Source organism: Ranitomeya variabilis, chromosome 4, assembly GCF_051348905.1.
Source record: "Ranitomeya variabilis isolate aRanVar5 chromosome 4, aRanVar5.hap1, whole genome shotgun sequence".
In the NCBI taxonomy this organism is placed as follows: Eukaryota; Metazoa; Chordata; class Amphibia; order Anura; family Dendrobatidae; genus Ranitomeya; species Ranitomeya variabilis.
In genome coordinates, this window is record NC_135235.1 from 657988498 (window position 1) to 658011706 (window position 23209).

General features: G+C 44.5%; 1 protein-coding gene across 2 annotated transcripts in view; it reads left to right on the forward strand.

Moving 5' to 3' along the window:
- The window catches only part of LOC143767478 (uncharacterized), a 118363-nt gene extending 95379 nt beyond the window's left edge, over positions 1-22984 (forward strand). Inside the window, exons 1-6 of one of the 2 annotated variants that reach the window (XM_077255855.1) lie at positions 15947-16086; positions 17808-17987; positions 18070-18193; positions 18269-18366; positions 18563-18653; positions 20854-22984. In XM_077255855.1, the coding sequence (XP_077111970.1) occupies positions 16009-16086; positions 17808-17987; positions 18070-18193; positions 18269-18366; positions 18563-18653; positions 20854-22028 (1746 nt within the window). In that variant the 5' untranslated portion in view covers positions 15947-16008 and the 3' untranslated portion in view covers positions 22029-22984. Of the gene's footprint in view, positions 1-15946; positions 16087-17807; positions 17988-18069; positions 18194-18268; positions 18367-18562; positions 18654-20853 lie in introns of those variants that run through there. The other variant, XM_077255856.1, reaches the window with a different exon arrangement.
- The last annotated feature ends 225 nt before the right edge of the window (positions 22985-23209 follow it).

Sequence of the window (23209 nt, forward strand, 5' to 3'; positions counted from 1 at the left end):
CTTTACAGTCCAAATTTATTTTGTCTGTAACCTTGATTTGTTCATTATCAGTTATTACCGTGGATGCCTATGTGGACTCTGGCGCCGCTCTGAGTCTTATGGACTGGTCCTTTGCCAGGCGCTGTGGGTTTGATTTAGAGCCTCTGGAAGTCCCTATACCTCTGAAGGGTATTGATTCTACACCTTTGGCTTGTAATAAACCACAGTTCTGGACGCAAGTGACTATGCGTATGACTCCAGACCATCAGGAGGTGATTCGCTTCCTTGTGTTGTACAATTTACATGATGTTTTGGTGCTTGGATTACCATGGTTACAGTCTCATAACCCAGTCCTTGACTGGAAGGCTATGTCTGTGTTAAGCTGGGGATGTCGGGGGGCTCATGGGGACACTCCTATGGTGTCCATTTCATCATCTATTCCATCTGAGATTCCGGCATTTTTGTCTGATTATCGTGATATTTTTGAAGAGCCTAAGATTGGTTCACTCCCTCCTCACAGGGATTGTGATTGCGCCATAGATCTGATTCCTGGCAGTAAATTTCCAAAGGGTCGTTTGTTTAACCTATCTGTACCTGAACATGCTGCTATGCGCGAGTATATTAAGGAGTCCCTGGAAAAGGGACATATTCGTCCTTCTTCATCACCTTTAGGAGCTGGTTTTTTCTTTGTCTCTAAAAAGGATGGCTCTCTGAGGCCTTGTATTGATTATCGTCTCCTGAATAAAATTACAGTCAAATATCAGTATCCGTTGCCTTTGCTGACTGATTTGTTTGCTCGCATAAGGGGGGCTAAGTGGTTCTCTAAGATTGATCTTCGTGGGGCGTATAATTTGGTGCCAATTAAGCAAGGGGATGAGTGGAAGACCGTATTTAATACGCCTGAGGGCCATTTTGAGTATTTGGTAATGCCTTTCGGCCTTTCTAATGCACCTTCTGTCTTTCAGTCCTTAATGCATGATATTTTCCGTGAATATTTGGATAAATTTATGATTGTGTACTTGGATGATATTTTGATTTTTTCTGATGACTGGGAGTCTCATGTTCAGCAGGTCAGGAGGGTTTTTCAGGTTTTGCGGGAGAATTCTTTGTGTGTAAAGGGTTCAAAGTGTGTTTTTGGGGTTCAAAAATTTTCATTTTTGGGGTATATTTTTTCCCCTTCTTCTATTGAGATGGACCCTGTCAAGGTTCGGGCTATTTACGACTGGACGCAGCCTACTTCTCTGAAGAGTCTCCAGAAATTCTTGTGCTTTGCTAATTTTTATCGTCGATTTATAGCTGGTTTTTCTGGCGTTGCTAAACCTCTGACGGATTTGACTAAAAAGGGTGCTGATGTTGCCAATTGGTCCCCTGCTGCCGTGGAGGCCTTTCGGGAGCTTAAGCGCCGCTTTTTGTCTGCCCCTGTGTTGCGCCAGCCTGATGTTTCTCTTCCCTTTCAGGTTGAGGTCGATGCTTCCGAGATCGGAGCGGGGGCGGTTTTGTCGCAGAAAAGTTCCGACTGCTCAGTGATGAGACCTTGTGCGTTCTTTTCGCGAAAATTTTCGGCCGCCGAGCGAAACTATGATGTTGGTAATCGGGAGCTTTTGGCCATGAAGTGGGCATTTGAGGAGTGGCGTCATTGGCTTGAGGGTGCCAGACATCAGGTGGTAGTTTTGACTGATCACAAGAATTTAATTTATTTGGAGTCTGCCAGGCGCCTGAATCCTAGACAGGCACGTTGGTCGTTGTTCTTTTCCCGGATTAATTTTGTGGTCTCGTACTTACCGGGTTCTAGGAATGTGAAAGCAGATGCTCTTTCTAGGAGTTTTGAGCCTGACTCTCCTGGGAATTCTGAACCTGCTGGTGTCCTTAAGGATGGAGTGGTTTTGTCTGCTGTCTCTCCAGATTTGCGACGTGCTTTGCAAGAATTTCAGGCGGATAGACCTGATCGTTGTCCGTCTGGTAGACTGTTTGTTCCTGACGAGTGGACCACTAGAGTCATCTCGGAAGTTCATTCTTCTACTCTGGCAGGTCATCCGGGAATTTTTGGCACCAGAGATTTGGTGGCTAGATCCTTCTGGTGGCCTTCCCTGTCTCGAGATGTGCGTGTTTTTGTGCAGTCTTGCGATGTGTGTGCTCGGGCCAAGCCTTGTTGTTCTAGGGCTAGTGGGTTGTTGTTGCCCTTGCCTATTCCGAAGAGGCCTTGGACGCACATCTCTATGGACTTTATCTCGGATCTCCCTGTTTCTCAGAAGATGTCTGTCATCTGGGTGGTGTGTGACCGTTTTTCTAAAATGGTTCATTTGGTGCCATTGCCTAAGTTGCCTTCCTCATCTGAGTTGGTCCCTCTGTTTTTTTCAAAATGTGGTTCGCTTGCATGGTATTCCGGAAAACATCGTTTCTGACAGGGGTACCCAGTTCGTGTCTAGATTTTGGCGGGCAGTCTGTGCCAGGTTGGGCATTGATTTGTCCTTTTCGTCTGCATTCCATCCTCAGACCAATGGCCAGACGGAGCGAACTAATCAAACTTTGGAGACTTATTTGAGGTGTTTTGTGTCTGCGGATCAAGATGATTGGGTTGCCTTTCTGCCGTTGGCGGAGTTTGCTCTTAATAATCGGGCTAGTTCTGCCACTTTGGTTTCTCCTTTCTTTTGCAATTCAGGGTTTCATCCGCGTTTTTCATCTGGTAAGGTTGAATCTTCGGATTGTCCTGGAGTGGATGCGGTGGTGGATCGGTTGCATCGGATTTGGGGACAAGTGGTGGATAATTTGGAATTGTCCCAGGAGAGGACTCAGCAGTTTGCTAACCGTCGTCGTCGTGTTGGTCCCCACCTTCGCGTTGGGGACTTGGTGTGGTTGTCTTCCCGTTTTGTCCCTATGAGGGTTTCTTCTCCCAAATTTAAGCCTCGGTTCATCGGTCCTTATAGGATTTTGGAGATTCTTAATCCTGTTTCCTTTCGTTTGGACCTCCCGGCATCTTTCGCTATCCATAATGTGTTCCATCGGTCGTTGTTGCGGAGATATGAGGTACCGGTGGTTCCTTCTACTGAACCTCCTGCTCCTGTGCTGGTGGAGGGTGAATTGGAGTACGTCGTAGAGAAGATCTTGGACTCCCGTATTTCCAGATGGAGACTTCAATATCTGGTTAAATGGAAAGGCTATGGTCAGGAAGATAATTCTTGGGTAACTGCCTCTGATGTTCATGCCTCGGATTTGGTTCGTGCCTTTCATAGGGCTCATCCAGATCGCCCTGGCGGTTCTTGTGAGGGTTCGGTGCCCCCTCCTTAAGGGGAGGGTACTGTTGTGTATCCGCTTTTTGGGCTCCCCTGGTGGTTGCTGGTGGTACTGGTGACTTGTTTGCACTTTGCTTCTTCTGTTCACCTGCTTCCATCAGTGTTTGCGAGTTTCCTATTTAGCCTTGCTCTCCAGTCATTTCCTTGCCGGTCACCATTGTAACCAGAGCCTTCGGTTGCATGTTCCTGCTACTAGTCTGCTGATCAGCTAAGTGGACTTTGCCCTTTTGTTTTGTACCTTTTGTCCAGTTTGCAGTTTTTGTAATTCTCTGTAGCTGGAAGCTCTTGCGGGCTGAAATTGCCACTCCTGTGTCATGAGTTGACACAGGAGTCTTAAAGTAATTTCAGGATGGTTTTTGAAAGGGTTTTCAGTTGACCGTGAAGTCCTCTTTTGTGTCCTTCTGCTATCTAGTAAGTGGACCTCTCTTTGCTAAATCTACTTTCATACTGTGTATGTCTTTTCCTCTTAATTCACCGTTATTACATGTGGGGGGCTGCTATCATCTTTTGGGGTATTTCCCTAGAGGTAAGCCAGGTCTGTTTCTTCCTCTACCAGGCGTAGTTAGTCCTCCGGCTGGCGCGTGGCATATAGGAAGCCGTAGGTATGCTCCCTGGCTACTGTTAGTTGTGTGGTAGATTTAGCTCACGGTCAACTCGAGTTTCCATCACCCGAGAGCTCGTTCGTTACTTATATGTTTCTTACGTTCCCTTGCCATTGGGAACCATGACACACCAGCTTCCAGCAGCTGCCTGGTATTTACATATGCCCGCTACTAAAAGGAATGAATATTCACTGTTTTCAATGCCTATAGGAGTGAAGAGCAGTGAATATTCATTACCTTAAGAAGTGGGCAGACGCGACTGCCGGCAGCTGCAGGTAGACGGCTGCTGCAGCTAACAGTGTGTCTACTGTTAATGAGAAATGATTATTCACTGCCCTTCACGCCCATGGGCGTGGAATGCAGTGTATATTCATTTCTCTTTATCAGTGAGCACAGGAGTTAGCCGCAGCCACCGGATGTTGCCTCATGTGACCCGCTGCTCTGCCACTGACGGTCCCCACCACAGCAGGAACATCCGGACGATAAGACGCACCAGCCATCTTCCTCTACATTTTTGGAGGAAAAAAGTGTGTCCTATCGTCTGAAAAATACTGTAATTCTTTTGATGAGACCATGGGGAACCATTGTGCCTGAAGTCATTAACCATCTACATTCACATTGTGCAAGTAAACAACTTATGCAATTGCCACACGGATATCAGCCACGACCTGGAGCACTGGTAGGTTTTAATTCTTAGCTGTATAATGACTTTGAAACCGAAGATCTTTAAGGTTACAACTAGAGATGAGCCACATCCCTAGTGTTCGGGTTCGGTTCGTCGAACAGGGACGTGTTCGACGAACTGTTCTTTAAACGTTCGACAAACACCGTCGAACCCCATTGAAACCAATGGCAGGCAAACACAAACACATACAAACACATGGAAAACACATAGAAAACACCTTAAAAGATGAGATGTCCAAAAGCTGACAAACTGCTCAGAAGACACAACAAACACATGAAAAAGTCACAACTACATATAGTCATGTGAAAAGAAAAAAGGAGGAGGAGGCACAGATATAGGCATGTCATGCCCTTCTAAAATCAAGAAAGGCTGGAGTAAAAATCTAAACTCACTCTACCAACACCCAGACATCTTGACAAAAAAACTAAAAAAAAGAAATATCTTTAGGTAGAATGGCGGCGGGTCCATTCAGAACACTTTCCTTAGAAGACGTAGTGGTACCCCCATTGGGAGTTGTGCCAAAAAATGAACCCAATACATTCAGACTAATCCACCATTTGTCATATCCAAGGGGCAGGTCAGTAAACGACAACATCGAGGGGGAACCAAGTACAGTACTATGTACTGTACCACCTTTGACGAGGCAATCAGGCGGGTCAAGAGTTGGTAAAGGGCACCCTAATGGCCAAAACAGACATTGAGGGGGCATTCCGGTTACTACCTGTGCCTCCGAATAGTATCCTCCCATTGGGCTACTTCTGTGAAGGAACATACTACATAGATCACTGTTTCCCTATGGGGTGCTCCATATCCTGCTCACTATTTGAGGCATTTAGTTGCTTCCTCGAATGGGTCGTCATGGACGTTTGTAAGGCGGCACATATTATCCATTACCTCGACGACTTCTTATGCCTGGGCCCAAAAGCTTTGCCACAGTGTAAAAACACGTGCTAGTCCACCTGTGAGAAGGAGAGAGCTGGAGGGAGAGTGGACACCCCAGAGCCGAGGGGTTAGACTGAGGAAGAAAGAAGGCGGTGTAGCTTGCTTCATGGGTGGGGTACTCTGCTGAGTAGCAGAAATTGCAACTAGACCCCAAAGGATTTCCTGGGTCAGATGCCGTTAAAAAATTGTACTTAGGTAAACAGGCGGTGTAGCTTGCTTCATGGGTGGGGTACTCTGCTGAGTAGCAGAAATTGCTACTAGGCCCAAAAGGATTTCCTGGGCTAGATGTCGTTAAAAAATAGTAGTTAGGTAAACAGGCGGTGTAGCTTGCTTCATGGGTGGGGTACACTGCTGAGTAGCAACAAATTCTACTAGGCCCAAAAGGATTTCCTGGGCCAGATGCCGTTAAAAAATAGTACTTAGGTAAACAGGCGGTGTAGCTTGCTTCATGGATGGGGTACGCTGCTGAGTAGCACAAAATTCTACTAGGCCCAAAAGGATTTCCTGGGCTAGATGCCGTTAAAAAATAGTACTTAGGTAAACAGGCTGAGTAGTTTGCTTCATGGGTGGGGTACTGTGCTGAGTAGCACAAAATGCGATTAGGTACAAAACTATTTCCTGGGCTAGATGCAGTTAAAAATTAGTAATTAGATCAACAGGCGGTGTAGCTTGCTTCATGGGTGGGGTATGCTGCTGAGTAGCACTAAATTCTACTAGGCCCAAAAGGATTTCCTGGGCTAGATGCCGTTAAAAAATAGTACTTAGGTAAACAGGCTGAGTAGTTTGCTTCATGGGTGGGGTACTGTGCTGAGTAGCACAAAATGCGATTAGGTACAAAACGATTTCCTGGGCTAGATGCAGTTAAAAATTAGTAATTAGATCAACAGGCGGTGTAGCTTGCTTCATGGGTGGGGTACGCTGCTGAGTAGCAACAAATTCTACTAGGCCCAAAAGGATTTCCTGGGCCAGATGCCATTAAAAAATAGTACTTAGGTAAACAGGCGGTGTAGCTTGCTTCATGGATGGGGTACGCTGCTGAGTAGCAAAAAATTCTACTAGGCCCAAAAGGATTTCCTGGGCTAGATGCCGTTAAAAAATAGTACTTAGGTAAATAGGCTGAGTAGTTTGCTTCATGGGTGGGGTACTGTGCTGAGTAGCACAAAATGCGATTAGGTACAAAACGATTTCCTGGGCTAGATGCAGTTAAAAATTAGTAATTAGATCAACAGGCGGTGTAGCTTGCTTCATGGGTGGGGTACGCTGCTGAGTAGCACTAAATTCTACTAGGCCCAAAAGGATTTCCTGGGCTAGATGCCGTTACAAAATAGTAGTTACGTAAACAGGCGGTGTAGCTTGCTTCATGGGTGGGGTACGCTGCTGAGTAGCACCAAATTCTACTAGGCCCAAAAGGATTTCCTGGGCCAGATGCCGTTATAAAATAGTACTTAGGTTAACAAGCAGTGTAGCTTGCTTCATGGGTGGGGTACTGTGCTGATTAGCACAAAATGCTATTAGGTACAAAACGATTTCCTGGGCTAGATGCAGTTAAAAATTAGTAATTAGATCAACAGGCGGTGTAGCTTGCTTCATGGGTGGGGTACGCTGCTGAGTAGCACTAAATTCTACTAGGCCCAAAAGGATTTCCCGGGCTAGATGCCGTTACAAAATAGTAGTTAGGTAAACAGGCGGTGTAGCTTGCTTCATGGGTGGGGTACACTGCTGAGTAGCACTAAATTCTACTAGGCCCAAAAGGATTTCCTGGGCCCGATGCCGTTAAAAATAGTACTTAGGTAAACAGGCGGTGGGTGGCTGGGCTACTCTGCTGACTAGCAGACACTGAAGCTTTGGAGCAGACCTCTGAATCCCAGGCGATAGTATGAGTAAACAACTCTGCAGACGACCCCACCCACCTGGAATTGACAATGGCAACGTCATGTAAAACTCAGCAAGGGGACTAAATAAAAGAGTCTCCATTTTTAAAAAAAATTTGGCCACAGACACCAAGTGGCATCAATTTCGCCATAGTTTTTTAAAACGGTTGGTGAGGTGATTTTCAAAAATCATCAAGCTTTTAGTCTCCCCAAGATGACACAGGGGTAGAAAAGTCCTTGCGGATCCAGGATTTGTTCATCTTGATGAACGTTAGTCTGTCTACATTGTCACTGGACAGCCGAGTGCGCGTATCTGTCAGCACATCACCAACAGCGCTGAACACACGTTCAGAGAGAACGCTGGCTGCGGGGCACGACAAGATCTCCAAGGTGTGAGTGGCGAGCTCAGGCCATTTTTCAAGATTGGAAGCCCAAAATGAGCAAGGGTCCAGTTCCACAGTCATGGCATCGATGTTAACTTGGAAATACTCTTGTACCATCCTCTCTAGGCGTTGAAACGATTGTAAAAAATTGCTGTTACCACCAGATACGATGTTACTGTTACTGTTAGAGTGATGACTCAATAGTCCCACGGTTGGTAAGTTAGAACTCAGAGATTGACTACGTGCACCACTGGTGTTTTGTGGAAAAGCAGATGTTAGATTCTGTAACAGTCTCTGCTGATACTCCTGCATGCGTGAATCCCTTTCTATGGCAGGAATTATTTTGCCAAATTTGCTTTTGTACCAGGGATCTAAGAGTGTTGCAACCCAGTAGTCGGCATTACTTCGGATTCTGACAATCCGAGGGTCATGTTGCAGGTAGTGCAGCAAGAAGGCACTCATGTGTCTGATCTGAGACCACTCCTGCAGCGTGATTTGCCCCACCTCTTGAGCTCGTTGGCCCAGGCTATACATCGTAACGTATTGCACCAGGGCTCGTCGGACAGTGCAGACACTGCTCCTAGGCCCAAAACTATTAACTGGATTAGATGCAATAAAAATAGAGATACACAGGCGGTATAGTTTGTTTCACAGGCAGGCTACTCTGCTGACGTGCAGACACTGCTCCTAGGCCCAAAACTATTAACTGGATTAGATGTAGTAAAAATTGAGATACACAGGCGGTATAGTTAGTTTCACAGGCGAGCTACTCTGCTGATGTGCAGACACTGCTCCTAGGCCCAAAATTATTAACTGGATTAGATGCAGTAAAAATTGAGATACACAGGCGGTATAGTTTGTTTCACAGGGGGGCTACTCAGCTGACGAGCAGACACTGCTCCTAGGCCCAAAACTATTAACTGGATTAGATGCAGTAAAAATTGAGATACACAGGCGGTATAGTTAGTTTCACAGTCGGGCTACTCTGCAGACGTGCAGACACTGCTCCTAGGCCCAAAACTATTAACTGGATTAGATGCAGTAAAAATTGACATACACAGGCGGTATAGTTTGTTTCACAGGCGGGCTACTCTGCTGACGTGCAGACACTGCTACTAAGCCCCAAACCCCAAAACGATTTACTGGGTTAGATGCAGTAAAAATTGAGATACACAGGCGGTGTAGCTAGCTTCACAGGCGGGCTACTCTGATGACTATCAGACAATGCTCCTAGCCCAAAAGGATTGGCTGAGCTAGATTACACCAAATGCTGTGACAAACACTTGCACAGCACTGGCTCAGACCTGCCTGGCAAACAGTGCTATGAACTGCTGTAACCTACCCTGAAAAGGGCTGATATTACAACTAGTCCCGACTCCTCCCGACTCCCTAAACCTATCTCTCTGACAATTCGCTCGAAAATAACACTCTTAGTCTGTATAGCGCCCACAGCAGCAGCGGTGCCGTCTAACACTAAGCTGCAGCAGTGAGGAAATGGTGGCGACGGGGCAAATGGCTGGTTCTTGTAGGGCAAGGACATGTGACATACACAGCCAATGACACATGCCCTTGCTTGTGTGCATCACATGCACATTGCTGTGTGTGTGCACTGCTGATAGGCTGAGAGACTGCACCGCCCCTCTGTAAATGCGGGAAAGAAAAAAAAAATGGAGATCGACGTTATTTCAGCACAGATCTTTCCCCCTCCCCCCCACCCACTATACACTGAAACAGTCCATTAAAGGGAACCTGTCACCTGAATTTGGCGGGACCAGTTTTGGGTCATATGGGCGGGGTTTTTGGGTGTTTGATTCACCCTTTCCTTACCCGCTGGCTGCATGCTGGTCGCAATATTGGATTGAAGTTCATTCTCTGTCCTCTGGAGTACACGCCAGCACAAGGCAATATTGCCTTGCGCAGGCGTGTACTCCGGAGGACAGAGAATAAACTTCAATCCAATATTGCGGCCAGCATGCAGCCAGCGGGTGAGGAAAGGGTGAATCAAACCCCCAAAACCCCCGCCCATATGACCCAAAACTGGTCCCGCCAAATTCAGGTGACAGGTTCCCTTTAACAACGATAAACAGTTTTAATGTGCAAATCAAGCTAGGCTTTTGGTGAACGAACAGTTATTGAACAGAAACTCGAACAGCCGAATTTTAAGCAAATTGTTCGGGTTCGTCGAACGACTCGAACACCGCCCAAAACAGCTCGAATTTGAAATTGGCGAACAGTTCGACTCAAACACCGCTCATCTCTAGTTACGTCTTCTAGATTTAATGAGTGGATAATCAGATAAACATTCAGTCAAGTTTAGATCGGTCTTTATAATGGGGCATGTTATGATCCTAGTGGCAAGGATCGCAGGTAGGACTAGCTAAGTAACTGAACAGACGACTAGCTCTGGGGAGGTGGTAACTAGATTGACCGCAACCTGATCCTATCCGCAAACAACTATAAGTAGCCGTGGAACGTTACCTGAAATCCTAGACGTCTCTTCACGGCCTGAGAAACTGACTATTCCTGGAGGGAAAGAAAGTCCTCTCTTGCCTCAGTGGAATGACCCCAAAGATATAGAATAGCCCCCCACAAATATTAACGGTGAGTTAAGGGGAAAGCACAAACACAGAGATGAAATTAGATTTAGCAAATGAGGCCCGCTAATACTAGATAGCAGAAAATAGGAAGGGAACTGTGCGGTCAATAAAAAAAACCCTATTCAAAATATCCACGCAGAGATTGCTCGAGCCCCCGCACCAACTAACGGTGCGGGGAAAGCAACTCCGTACCCCAGAGCTTACCAGCAGCAAGAACTCACATATTAGCAAGCTGGACTAAACTCATCATACACTGAAATCATATTGCAGACAGATGAGCAAAAAATATTCAAACAGAACTTAGCTTATCCTGAAGAGGCAGAAAACGAGATAGTCAGGAGTAATCAGAATAGCACTGAATACATTGACAGCCGGCAACAAGTGGAAGTGAAGCAGAGCTAAATAGGAGCCTCCCTGGTGAATAACGAGGCAGCTGATCCAGCCAGACCCACAGGATAATAAACCAAACCACCAGGGGGAGCCAAAAAACCAAAGTCACACAATACCATCTGTGACCACAAGAGGGAGCCTGAAAACGGAGTTCACAACAGGGGCAATGCCACTGTACAAGAATCCTCATAGTGTCCCTCTCACCATTAAAAGTTGAAACAACCCACATTTTGTTTTCTTACTGATGATTACAGCAGTGGCGTCATCTTGGCCCGATTATATCCATGTTTTATATATCTATATCTGTAACCACTAACTTGAAACCTGATTTGAGGTCACTCGCTTGAGTCTCAAATTTGGAGAACAAAGAGATACTCCCCTCAGCTGGAGGAACTGACCAACTTGGATAAACTTAATATTAGAGGAATGGTGACTAGATGTCATGTGGAACAAAGAGTTTACAGATTTGAGTTTTCTATGGATGCCAGTTTATAGTTGGCTATCGGGTTTTGCCTAGATGATGTCCAGAAAGCCCAAACTTCTAGAAATTATATGTGAATGTTAGTGTAATCAATGTTTTTGTTGAGTTGGTCCATGAAATGATCCAGACAATGCTCAGTGCCCTGAAATTATAAACAAATCATCAATGTAATGCCGCCAGCACTGCTCATGGTCAGCTGATTGGTCCCCATAATTTCATAGTTTTTACATTGGAAAGTCCATTTACAGGCCATAAACCTATACCCTAGATATTGATCCAGAGGAAGTAAAAAAACTCCATGAGGCAAATTGTCTGATATTAAGGAAATCATTTCTTCCCAACTCCACATTTAGCAGTCAGACTAGTTCCCTGGAGTAACATCCCATCACAGAACCTAGTAGACATAAAATGTAATATTCGTGAACCTTTTTAGTGAATTAACTATTTCTACATCATGTGACAGAAATTCCCATAATCTCACTGTCAAAAATGTGTCTCTGTCAGTAATTTAAAAAATTGGGGTACGAAGGCCCACAGGCCGTGTCCATGGCAGTGCCACACCTCTGCACATACAGTAAAATTCCTCTTTAAACACATAAAGATTCTGAACTTACATATACAGACATCCCAGCTGCTGATTTCCAGGTAGAAGCAGATGGAATCCAATCTGTCAGAATATTGGGTACATTCATATAAAGATTCAATATATAATTCCCTATGGAAACTAATACCATTCATCTGTACCAGGACGTACGTTGTGTAACTTTTCATACAACTTTTAAAAATTGCTGCATAAAAGGGAAATAGTTACGAGGATTTTATACCACAAACCAGTCCTGCACAGGGGCCCTTCACAGTCAGTGTCCGCCCCGCGTACATGCACAGCTTCGCTTAGTACATATCATACGCACACAGCTCTGCTATGTATACATCACACACTCTGCTCTGCTGCATACACATACACACGGCTCGATATTGTACACGTCATACATGCACAGCTCCATTCTGTACATATTGTGCGCACACTGCTCTGCTCTGCTCTGTGTATATATTACACACACGCGGCTCTGCTGTGTACACATTGTACAAATACACGGTTCTACTCCATACACGTGTGGCTCTGCTCTGTGCACGTTGTACACACATGGATCTGCTCCATACACCTCATACACACGCGGCTCCTCTCCACACAATTCTTACACACGCGGCTCTGCTCCATACACACATGGTTATGCTCTGTATACGTTGTACACTCACGGCTCCTCTCCGTACACCTCGTACACACACAGCTCCGCTTCGTACACGTCGTACACACACAGCTCCGCTTCGTACACGTCGTACACACGCAGCTCTGCTCTGTACACCTCGTACACACACGGCTCTGCTCCGTACACCTCGTACACACACGGCTCCGCTCCGTACACGTCGTACACACGCAGCTCCGCTCTGTACACCTCATACACACACGGCTCCGCTCCGTACACCTCGTACACACACGGCTCTGCTCCGTACACCTCGTACACACGGCTCTGCTCTGTACACCTCGTACACACACGGCTCCGCTTCGTACACCTCGTACACACACTGCTCCGCTCCGTACACGTCGTACACACGCAGCTCTGCTCCGTACACCTCGTACACACACTGCTCCGCTCCGTACACGTCGTACACACGCAGCTCTGCTCCGTACACCTCGTACACACACGGCTCTGCTCCGTACACCTCGTACACACAGGGCTCCGCTCCGTACACCTCGTACACACATGGCTCTGCTCTATACACCTCGTACACACACAGCTCTGCTCCGTACACCTCGTACACACACGGCTCCGCTCCGTACACCTCGTACACACACAGCTCCGCTCCGTACACCTCGTACACATATGGCTCTGCTCCGTATACCTCGTACACATGCGGCTCCGCTCCGTACACCTCGTACACACATGGCTCCGCTCCGTACACCTCGTACACACACAGCTCCGCTCCGTACACCTCGTACACACACGGCTCTGCTCCGTACACCTCGTACACACACGGCTCTGCTCCGTACACCTCGTACACACACAGCTCCGCTCCGTACACCTCGTACACACACAGCTCCGCTCCGTACACCTCGTACACACACGGCTCTGCTCCGTACACCTCGTACACACACGGCTCTGCTACATTCACCCTGTAAACCCCTCCTGACCCCACACATAAACTTCCCCCCATCCAGCACCATGACAACCAGCACAGCAGAGTCCTGCATACACTGAGGCCCCTGATCATGTGACCCCTGACTCCTCCCCTCCTGTGACCTCATCACAGGTCCTGTGCGCACAGAACAGCCATATATGTGGTGTGCGGCTCTGCAGGTGGAGGTAGGTGCTGGAGATTCCCCATTACTGGGCGGGGGAGCAGTAACCCCTTTAGTGCTGAGACTATTTTGAAGTTTGACATCTCTTTGTTCCAGACCTTTATAACTTTTCTTTCCCTCCCATTTCTCTGTATCTGGCTTTTTACATATAATGTAACTCATCAACTTCTATTAACCCCTTCACGACCTTGGACACATAGGTACCTATCACAGTTATCAAAATACAAAAAATAGTTAATCAAACCCCCCCCTTGTCACCCCTAGTTAGGTAAAAATAATTTTTTTTTTCTTTCTTTGTAGTTAGGGTCAGGGTTGTGTTGGGGTTATGGTTGGGGTTAGGGTTAGGGGTGTGTTGGGGTTGGAGTTAGAATTGTTTTTTTTTTCACTCTTTAGGTACATCAGGGGTCTCCAAATGCGACATGGTGTCCACCTTTGATTCCAGCGATTTTGCTTTCAAAAAGTCAAACGGTGCTCCCTCCCTTCTGAGCTCTGCCATGCACCCAAACAGTGGATTTCCCCCACATATGAGGCATCGGTGTTCTCAGGAGAAATTGCACAACAAATTTTGTGGTCCGTTTTCTCCTGATACACTTGTGAAAAAAAAAAAGTTTGAGTCTAAAGTAAATTTTTTTGCAAAAAAGTTAAATGTTAATTTTTTCCTTCCGCATTGCTTCAGTTCCTGCACATGAAGGGTTAATAAACTTCTTGAATGTGGTTTTGCGCACCTTGAGGGGTGCAGTTTTTAGAATGGTGTCACTTTTAGGTATTTTCTGTCATATTGACTCCCCAAAGTCACTGTTTTGTCCATTTTGTTGTAAAAATGATAAATCGCTGGTCAGCTTTTAACCCTTATAACTCCCTAACAAAAAGAAATTATGTTTCCAAAATTGTGCTGATGTAAAGTAGACATGTGGGTAATGTTACTTATTAACTATTTTGTGTGACCTATCTCTCTGATGTAAGGGCACAAAAATTAAAAGTTTGAAAACTGCAAAATGTTCAAAATGTTTGCCAAATTTCATTTTTTTCATGAATGAACGGGAGTCATATTGAAGAAATTTTCCCACTAACATGAAGTACAATGTGTCACAAAAAAACATTCTCAGAATTAGTGATATCCGTTGAAACATTCCAGAGTTATAACCTCATAAAGTGACAGTGGTCAGAATTGTAAAAATTGGCTCGGTCATTAAGGTCAAAATTGGCTTGGTCACTAAGGGGTTAAAGAAAAGAGAACCTAGACATGTTTGTTATCTACAAACTCTTAATAACCCGGGGAATCATAATGGGAGGTCAGTTTTTGCATTTAGTGAACGTGGTAAATGAAAAATCAAAAAAACTATTATGGAATTGCACTTTTTTTTGCAATTTTACTACACTTGGAATTTTTGTTCCCATTTTGCAGTAAATTATGTGGCAAAGTTAATGGTGTCATTCAAACGTACAACTCTTCCTGCAAAAAACAAGCCCTTACATGGCCATATTGACGGAAAAATAAAAAAGTTATGGTTCTGGGAAGAAGGGGAATGAAAAATGATTACCGTATTCTGAATATTAAATATACAATTACTGTGATAACAATGACGTATAGAGAATACTTGTTGTACGACTTTTCCACAATAATATCTCATTACTGGGAAAAAAAATATCGTTTTCATGTTATCACTTTACAAGTACCGGAAGCTTTGTTATTTTTTCCGGCTGCCATGGTGAATGATCAAAACCCTGCGATCAAATAGTGAGATGCCGATGCGATGTTTAACCATCTGGATGAGACCTTGCTATGGATCACAACATCTAAGGCCCTTTTCACATTGTGATCTTGCCCACTCTCAGTGGTCCTGTCAGAGCTTGCATCTGAACCCCCTGCAAAATGGAATTCGGGCTTATGCGTTGAAGGGGCCACTGATAATAATGGTTCAGACAGAGACAACATGCGCTCTGTCAAACGGATTTTTGCGTGTATACACCTACTGGAAGCAGACACCCAGATGCAGTCTACTACGTCTTGGTGGCTGCCTCCGGTAGGCGTGTAAACCCGAAAACAGTGCACGACAGAGCACACATACGACCGTGGGGGGTTCGCATACAAGCCCCGAGAGGACCACTGAGAGTGGGCAAGTACACAATGTGAAAGCACCCTAAGGAGATAAGTAGCCTCTACAATCCAGATTTATAATAGTATGGGCATTGTTATAGGAGGGATAAAGGGATTTTCCAAACATCGATAGATCATAAATAGAAAATCTAAACATTATATTATTTCCTGATATGTTTCCCTTTATTATCTCCAGTATCTGTATTATTACACAGAATTCTTTATGATCTTACATCGGCCTCATCATCTTCTCTTTCAGGTCCCTACAATATTGAATGTTCTCAGTGGAGATCTTCTATATAATATAATTTTCCTGATTGACCTGTCTAGGATGGAGAGAGACAGACACAAGATGGTGAAGAGGATATTACACCTCACCCTAGAGATCCTCTTCCGGCTTACTGGAGAGGTGAGAGATTCTGATGACGTCACATTACATCATTCTTATCTATGGGAATAGCAGATGGACAGAAATGGAGAGATGAGGACTATGGAAATGTCTGTAGTGAGATTTATTAATTATTATTATATATTATGATAGCGCCATTTATTCCATGGCGCTTTCAATGTGAGGAGGGGTATACATAATAAAAACAGGTACAATAATCAACAATGAACAATACAAGTCACAACTGGTACAGGAGGAGAGAGGACCCTGCCCGTGAGGGCTCACAATCTACAAGGGATGGGTGAGGATACAGTAGGTGAGGATAGAGCTGGTCGTGCAGTGGTTTGGTCGATTGGTGATTACTACAGGTTGTAGGCTTGCCGGAAGAGGTGGGTCTTCAGGTTCTTTTTGAAGGTTTCAATGGTAAGTGAGAGTCTGATATGTTGTGGTAGAGAGTTCCAGAGTAGGGGTGATGCGCGAGAGAAATCTTGTATGCGATTGTGGGAAGAGGAGATAAGAGGGGAGTATAGAAGGAGATCTTGTGAGGATCGGAGGTTGCGTGCAGGAAAGTACCGGGAGACAAGGCCACAGATGTATGGAGGAGACAGGTTGTGGAAGGCTTTGTATGTTGTTAGGCTTTGGAGACTCTGGGTAATGGGGAGCCAGTGAAGGGATTGACAGAGGGGAGAGGCCGGGGAATAGCGTGAGACTGGTGGATTAGTCGGGCAGTTGAGTTTAGAATAGATTGGAGGGGTGCGAGAGTGTTTGAGGGGAGGCCACAGAGCAGGAGGTTACAGTAGTCGAGGCGGGAGATGATGAGGGCATGGACTAGGGTTTTTGCAGATTCTTGGTTTAGGAATGTATGGATTCATGAAATATTTTTGAGTTGAAGGTGGCAGGAAGTGGAAAGGGCTTGGATATGCGGTTTTAAGGAGAGATCAGTGTCAAGGATTACCCCGAGACAGCGAGCTTGTGGGACTGGGAGAGTGGGCAGCCGTTTACTGTATTGGATAGGTTCGTTAGGGGGGGTCACGTGAGATGGGGGAAAGACAATGAATTCTGTTTTGTCCATGTTAAGTTTTAGAAATCTAGCGGAGAAGAAGGATGAAATAGCAGATAGACATTGAGGGATTCTGGTTAGTAGGGTGGTGATATCTGGTCCAGAGATGTAGATCTGTGTGTCATCAGCATAGAGGTGATACTGAAAACCGTGAGATTCTATGAGCTGTCCCAGGCCAAAAGTGTAAATGGAGAAGAGCAGGGGCCCTAGAACTGAACCTTGCGGGACTCCGACAGATAGGGGGCGAGGTGAGGAGGTGGTGTGTGAATGGGAGAAGATGAATGTTCTGTCAGTTTGGTATGACGAGATGATGTAGGTATGATGTGATGCCAAGGGATGAGAGGGTCTGTAGTAATAGGGAATGGTCCACTGTGTCAAAGGCAGAGGACAGGTCCAGGTGGAGGAGGATAGAGTAGTGTCGCTTGCTCTTGGCGGTTAATAGGTCATTGGTGACCTTAGTTAGGGCAGTTTCAGTGGAGTGGTGTCACCGGAAGCCTGATTGTAAGCGGTCAAAAAGGGAGCAGGAAGATAGATGGTAGGACAGTTCAAGATGGACGTGTTGTTCCAGTAGTTTTGAGGCATAGGGGAGAAGTGATATAGGGCGATAGATACAGAGGATGGGTCAAGAGAGGGCTTTTTGAGGATAGGTGTGATTGTGATTAATGTGTCTCTCCATAACTAGGATTACACAGTAGTGAAGAAGAACTCTAGTGAGCGCTGTCAGGAGCCTGTATCTGATGGATGGGAAAGACCTCAGAGCCCAAACACGGGGCCTCCACCTCACCCCCTAATATATGAGGACATCAATGACCAGAAAATCCTAGAACTCACCTACAAGATGATAGAGCTGCTGACTGGAGAGGTGACACTGCTGGGAATATTGGGACATTATACAGTAACGCTATGAAGGGATCAGGGAATGATGGTATCATTGTATGTGTCAGGTTCCTATAAGGTGTCAGGATGTCACCATCTATTTCTCCATGGAGGAGTGGGAGTATTTAGAAGGACACAGAAATCTGTACAAAGACACCATGATGGAGGTTCCCCAGCCCCTCACATCAACAGGTAATAGACAGGATTAAATACACACAGCCTATAATTATCTGTATGTAATTCAGTCCCTGTATGTGTTTCCTCCAGTTCTATCCAGTGAGAGGACAACACCAGAGAGATGTCCCCGTCCTCTTCTTCCACAGGACTGTAAACAAGAAGATCCCAATGTTCCTCAGGATCATCAGGTAGATGGAGAGAAGGTGTCATGAGATCTCCCCTATGATGTGTAGATGGCTGTGAAGGTCTTGTGCTCAGTCTTGTTTTATCCACCAGTATTATGTTTTATACTTGTGTAATGAGAACGGTGGAGATGGCAGGATTAGAGCTGATCATAGATGTGACTTCTCCATCTGTCTGTGACTTTTACAATATTTGTTTCAGGGTGAAGATCTGACCCATATTAATACTACAGAGACATATGTGGAGGATGAGGAGTGGTGTAAAGAGGAGATTCCTACAGATGACTACCCAGGTGAGCAGTAACCACTAAATGCAGAGAGGTCACAGATTCTTCTCAGTCACTGGATATAATTATTTTGTGTTGATTTTTTATTCTCTGTGATCTCTCAGTTTTTATTCAGTATATTTTCCCTCCATCGCACAAAATATTAATTATGATAAATGTGGATGTAATTATAATACTGTTATAGGTGATAGCACATGCTCTACCTTACCAATATGGAATATGGACATGATATATTCCTACGTGAATGAGTTTTTTTCATGACCATCTGTTGATCCAATTTCGGAACATTAGAATCTTTATTTCCTATTGGACCTGCATCATGTTACTGCATGTTAACAGCATACAGTGTATACAGATATATACTAAACTAGATGGTGGCCCGATTCTAACACATCGGGTATTCTAGAATATGCTATTGCCCAGCCACGTAGTATATTGCCCAGCCACGTAGTATATTGCCCAGCCATGTAGTATACTGCCCAGCCACATAGTATACTGCCCAGTCACATAGTATATTGCCCAGCCACGTAGTATATTGGCCAGCCACATAGTATACTGCCTAGTCACGTAGTATATTGCCCAGCCACGTAGCATGCATCATATCCCTGTTAAAAAAAAGAATTAAAATAAAAAATAGTTATATACTCACCTTCCGGAGCCTCAGGATCGAACAGGATCGAAGCAGCCGGTTACCAATGCTCGTCGCGCGCTCCGGTCTGAAGAGTGCATTGCGGTCTCGCGAGATGATGACGTAGCGGTCTCGCAGAGACCGCACGTCATCATCTTGCGAGATCGCAGCATGGACCGGTTACCGGAGCGTCGCGAGCAGGGAAGGCCTGTTGTGGATCCGAGGGGCCGACGGACGGTGAGTATATAACGATTTTTTTAAAATTATTTTAACATTAGATATTTTTACTATTGACGCCGCATAGGCAGCATCAATAGTAAAACGTTGGTCACACAGGGTTAATAGCAGCGTTAACCGACCGCGGCATAGCACGGTCGGTTAACGCTGCCATTAACCCTGTGTGAGCGCTGACTGGAGGGGAGTACGGAGCGGGCAATGACCTCGGGGGAGGAAGGAGCAGCCATTTCCTTCCGGACTGTGCCTGTCGCTGATTGGTCGCGGCAGCCATGACAGGCAGCTGGCGAGACCAATCAGCGAATGAATAACCGTGACAGACAGACAGAAGGACAGACGGAAGTGACCCTTAGACAATTATATAGTAGATGACCACCTTATTATAGACCCCATTTATTAGTGCATTGGACCTTCTTTGGTTTTTAGCATGGCAGCAATTTATCATGCCTAAGGGTATGTTTCCACGGTCAGGAAACCTTCAGGGTTTGCTGCGGATTGGACTCTGCGTACAGCCACAGAATCCAGATGTTGCAGCATAGTGAGGGGGATTTTATGAAATCCCATCTCCACTATGCGTGCAGGGCCGCATCCGGCGGCCCTGCGTAACCTGACATGCGGCGCGTCTTTATAGACCGCAGCATGTCTATTTATCTTGCGGAGACGCTCCGTCTCCGCAAGATAGATAACATAGTCTATGAATACGATGCGGTGATTCCGCATGTGTTTAATGAACACATCCGGAATCACCGCGCGTACAACAGGGGGCTGCACTTTGGGCGGAGTGGGGTATCCGCTGCATCCAAATCGCAGGGATTCCGGACAGTGGAAACATACACTAATATTCCAGTAAGTGTTTCAAAATGCTTATGTAAGCCTTTAGGTTAGCTATAAATGATGCCATTATAATTCTTTATGATAAGTGTTTATACATGACAAGAATTGTGAATGAAATGGTTGAATAGCAATCTTTCCACCTTTCCTTTTTGCGGGACTCATCAGTGAAGAAGTGCTCAATCTCTATTCACAAAAAAATCTTAAAATGATGAAGTTTTTTGCTCACCTTAATGATTTCAGACTACAAAATAGTGGTGACAGGAACACTGAAGTATGACTCTATGAAGATGCTGGCTTCAACATAGAATTGAAAATATACTAGAGTCTAACTTGATGGTCTAACATTATGATCTACTCTTCTCTAGAGTTCTTCTCAAGATCTATGATCTTGCTCTGAGGTCTACTTTTAGACTGTGAACTATTTCTATGAGTATTTTATATAGTAATGCTATAAAAATATATTTTAGGTTTTTTTTATTCAAAACTAATAATTGGTTTTATTCTTGGCAGATGACTGTGCCAGCAGATTAGAGGGAGAAACTTTTGAATCAGATGACCTTGATATCAGACAAGATATAACTGAATTGAATTTCATTACTGCAGATATTCCATCATCCCTTCACAGCAAAGATCTGTCATCTGATCCTTTTAAACAGGTCCAAACTTCTGATTTATCACAGGCTATTAAGAAAAATAAAAGTCACCAGTGGAATGTTAAAAATCAAAGTGCTCTCGAAGCAAAAAAGTCAATTTCATGTTTAGAACTGGGCAAAACCTTTTCTCTCAAAACATATTTTGTTAAACATCAAGAAATTCACACAGATGAAAACCCATTTTCATGCTCATTTTGCGGGAAATGTTTCAAACGGAAATCAATTCTTATAAGACATCAGAGTATTCATGCAGACGAAAACCCATTTTCGTGTTCATCATGCGGGAAATGTTTCAAATGGAAATCAATTCTTGTTAGGCATCAAAAAATTCATACAGAGGAGAAGCCATTTTCATGTGTAGATTGTGGAAACTGTTTTAACCGGAAATCAAGTCTCATCCGACATCAGAGAAGTCACACAAGAGAAAAACATTTTTTATGTTTAGAGTGTGGAAAGTATTTTAAGCAGAAGACATATCTTCTTAGACATGAGAGAATTCATACTGGGGAGAAGCCATATTCATGTCCAGAATGTGGGAAATGTTTTAAGGAAAAATCAAATCTTGCTATTCATCAGAGAAGTCACACTGGGGAGAAGCCATATTCATGTTCAGAATGTGGGAAATGTTTTAGCCAGAAATCAAATCTTGCTACACATCGAAGAAGTCACACAGGTGAGAAGCCATATTTATGCTCTGAATGTGGGAAATATTTTCTTCACAAATCAGTTCTTATAAAACATCAAAGAATTCACACAGGGGAGAAACCATATTCATGTTTAGAATGTGGAACATGTTTTGCAAGTACATCAAATCTTGTTAAACACCGGAGAACTCACACAGGGGAGAAACCATATTCATGTTCAGAATGTGGAAAATGTTTTGCAAGTAAATCAAATCTTCTTAAACACCGGCGAACTCACACAGGGAATAAACAATATTCATGCTTAGAATGTGGAAATTGTTTTACACACAAATCAAATCTTCTTTCACATCAGAAAAGTCACACAGAGGATAAGTTATCTTTACATTAGAGAACTCACATTAGCTATAAACAGCATGTATGGTCAGAATGTGTGAAATGTTTTAAAAAATCAGATCTTGTAAAACATCATTGGAGTCAGACAGCGTAGAATCCATTTTATGCATCGCTTGTGGATAATAATTTTCCAAATTTTAGCTTTAATTGCACATATTTCAATTTGAAAGAACTCACACAGGGAAGTAGACATTTTTTTAAACTATAGGACCAATAGTACAAAACAGAAGAGTTTCAGAAGTGTGAATGTCAATTAGCCCCTTCTGTTGCATTCAAAGAGCCTTAACATTTTTATTTTTCCTTCAACGTATGAGGGCTTGTTTTTTTTTGTGAGAATCCAGAAAAATATATTCAACTCTGGTAGAGATAAACGCTTGAATATTTTATCGCAGAAATATTAAAATGGTAGTAAATCTACAGATTGTCCATAAAAAAATGCCAATGCGTGTTTTTTTGTGTGAGATGAGTTGTATTAATCAGTGGCACCATTTTGGGACACCTATAACTTATTAACCAACTTTTAAGGGGTAGCGTTTCTCCTTATGGAGAGTGACATACCAGCTGGCTTGTCAAGGTAAGGAGGCTTATTCGCCGTGCACTGCTCCTCTGGGAAATTAAATATTCAAATTGCCTCTTCTGAGAAAAAGAGGACTTAAACTCTATAGCGCCACCTGTTGGAAGCAGCGATCCTACCAGTCACAATCAACCCTTTAACAAGTCGTGCAATATGACTTAGGATAAAAGACAAATCAGTATCTCAATTCGCAGACACGGTGTTTCGGGCTGTTGGCCCTCGTCAGTGCGAAGCATGAGAACTGATTTGGCTAGGTGAGAGGCTCTGGACTGGGGTCTAAGGGGTAGCGTTTCTCCTTATGGAGAGTGACATACCAGCTGGCTTGTCAAGGTAAGCAGGCTTATTCGCCGTGCAATGCTCCTCTGGGAAATTAAATATTCAAATTGTCTCTTCTGAGAAAAAGAGGACTTAAACTCTATAGCGCCACCTGTTGGAAGTAGCGATCCTACAAGTCACAATCAACCCTTTAACGACTCGTGCAATATGACTCAGGATAAAAGCCAAATCAGTATCTCAATTCGCAGACACGGTGTTTCGAGCTGTTGGCACTCGTCAGTGTGAAGCATGAGAACTGATTTGGCTAGGTGAGAGGCTCTGGACTG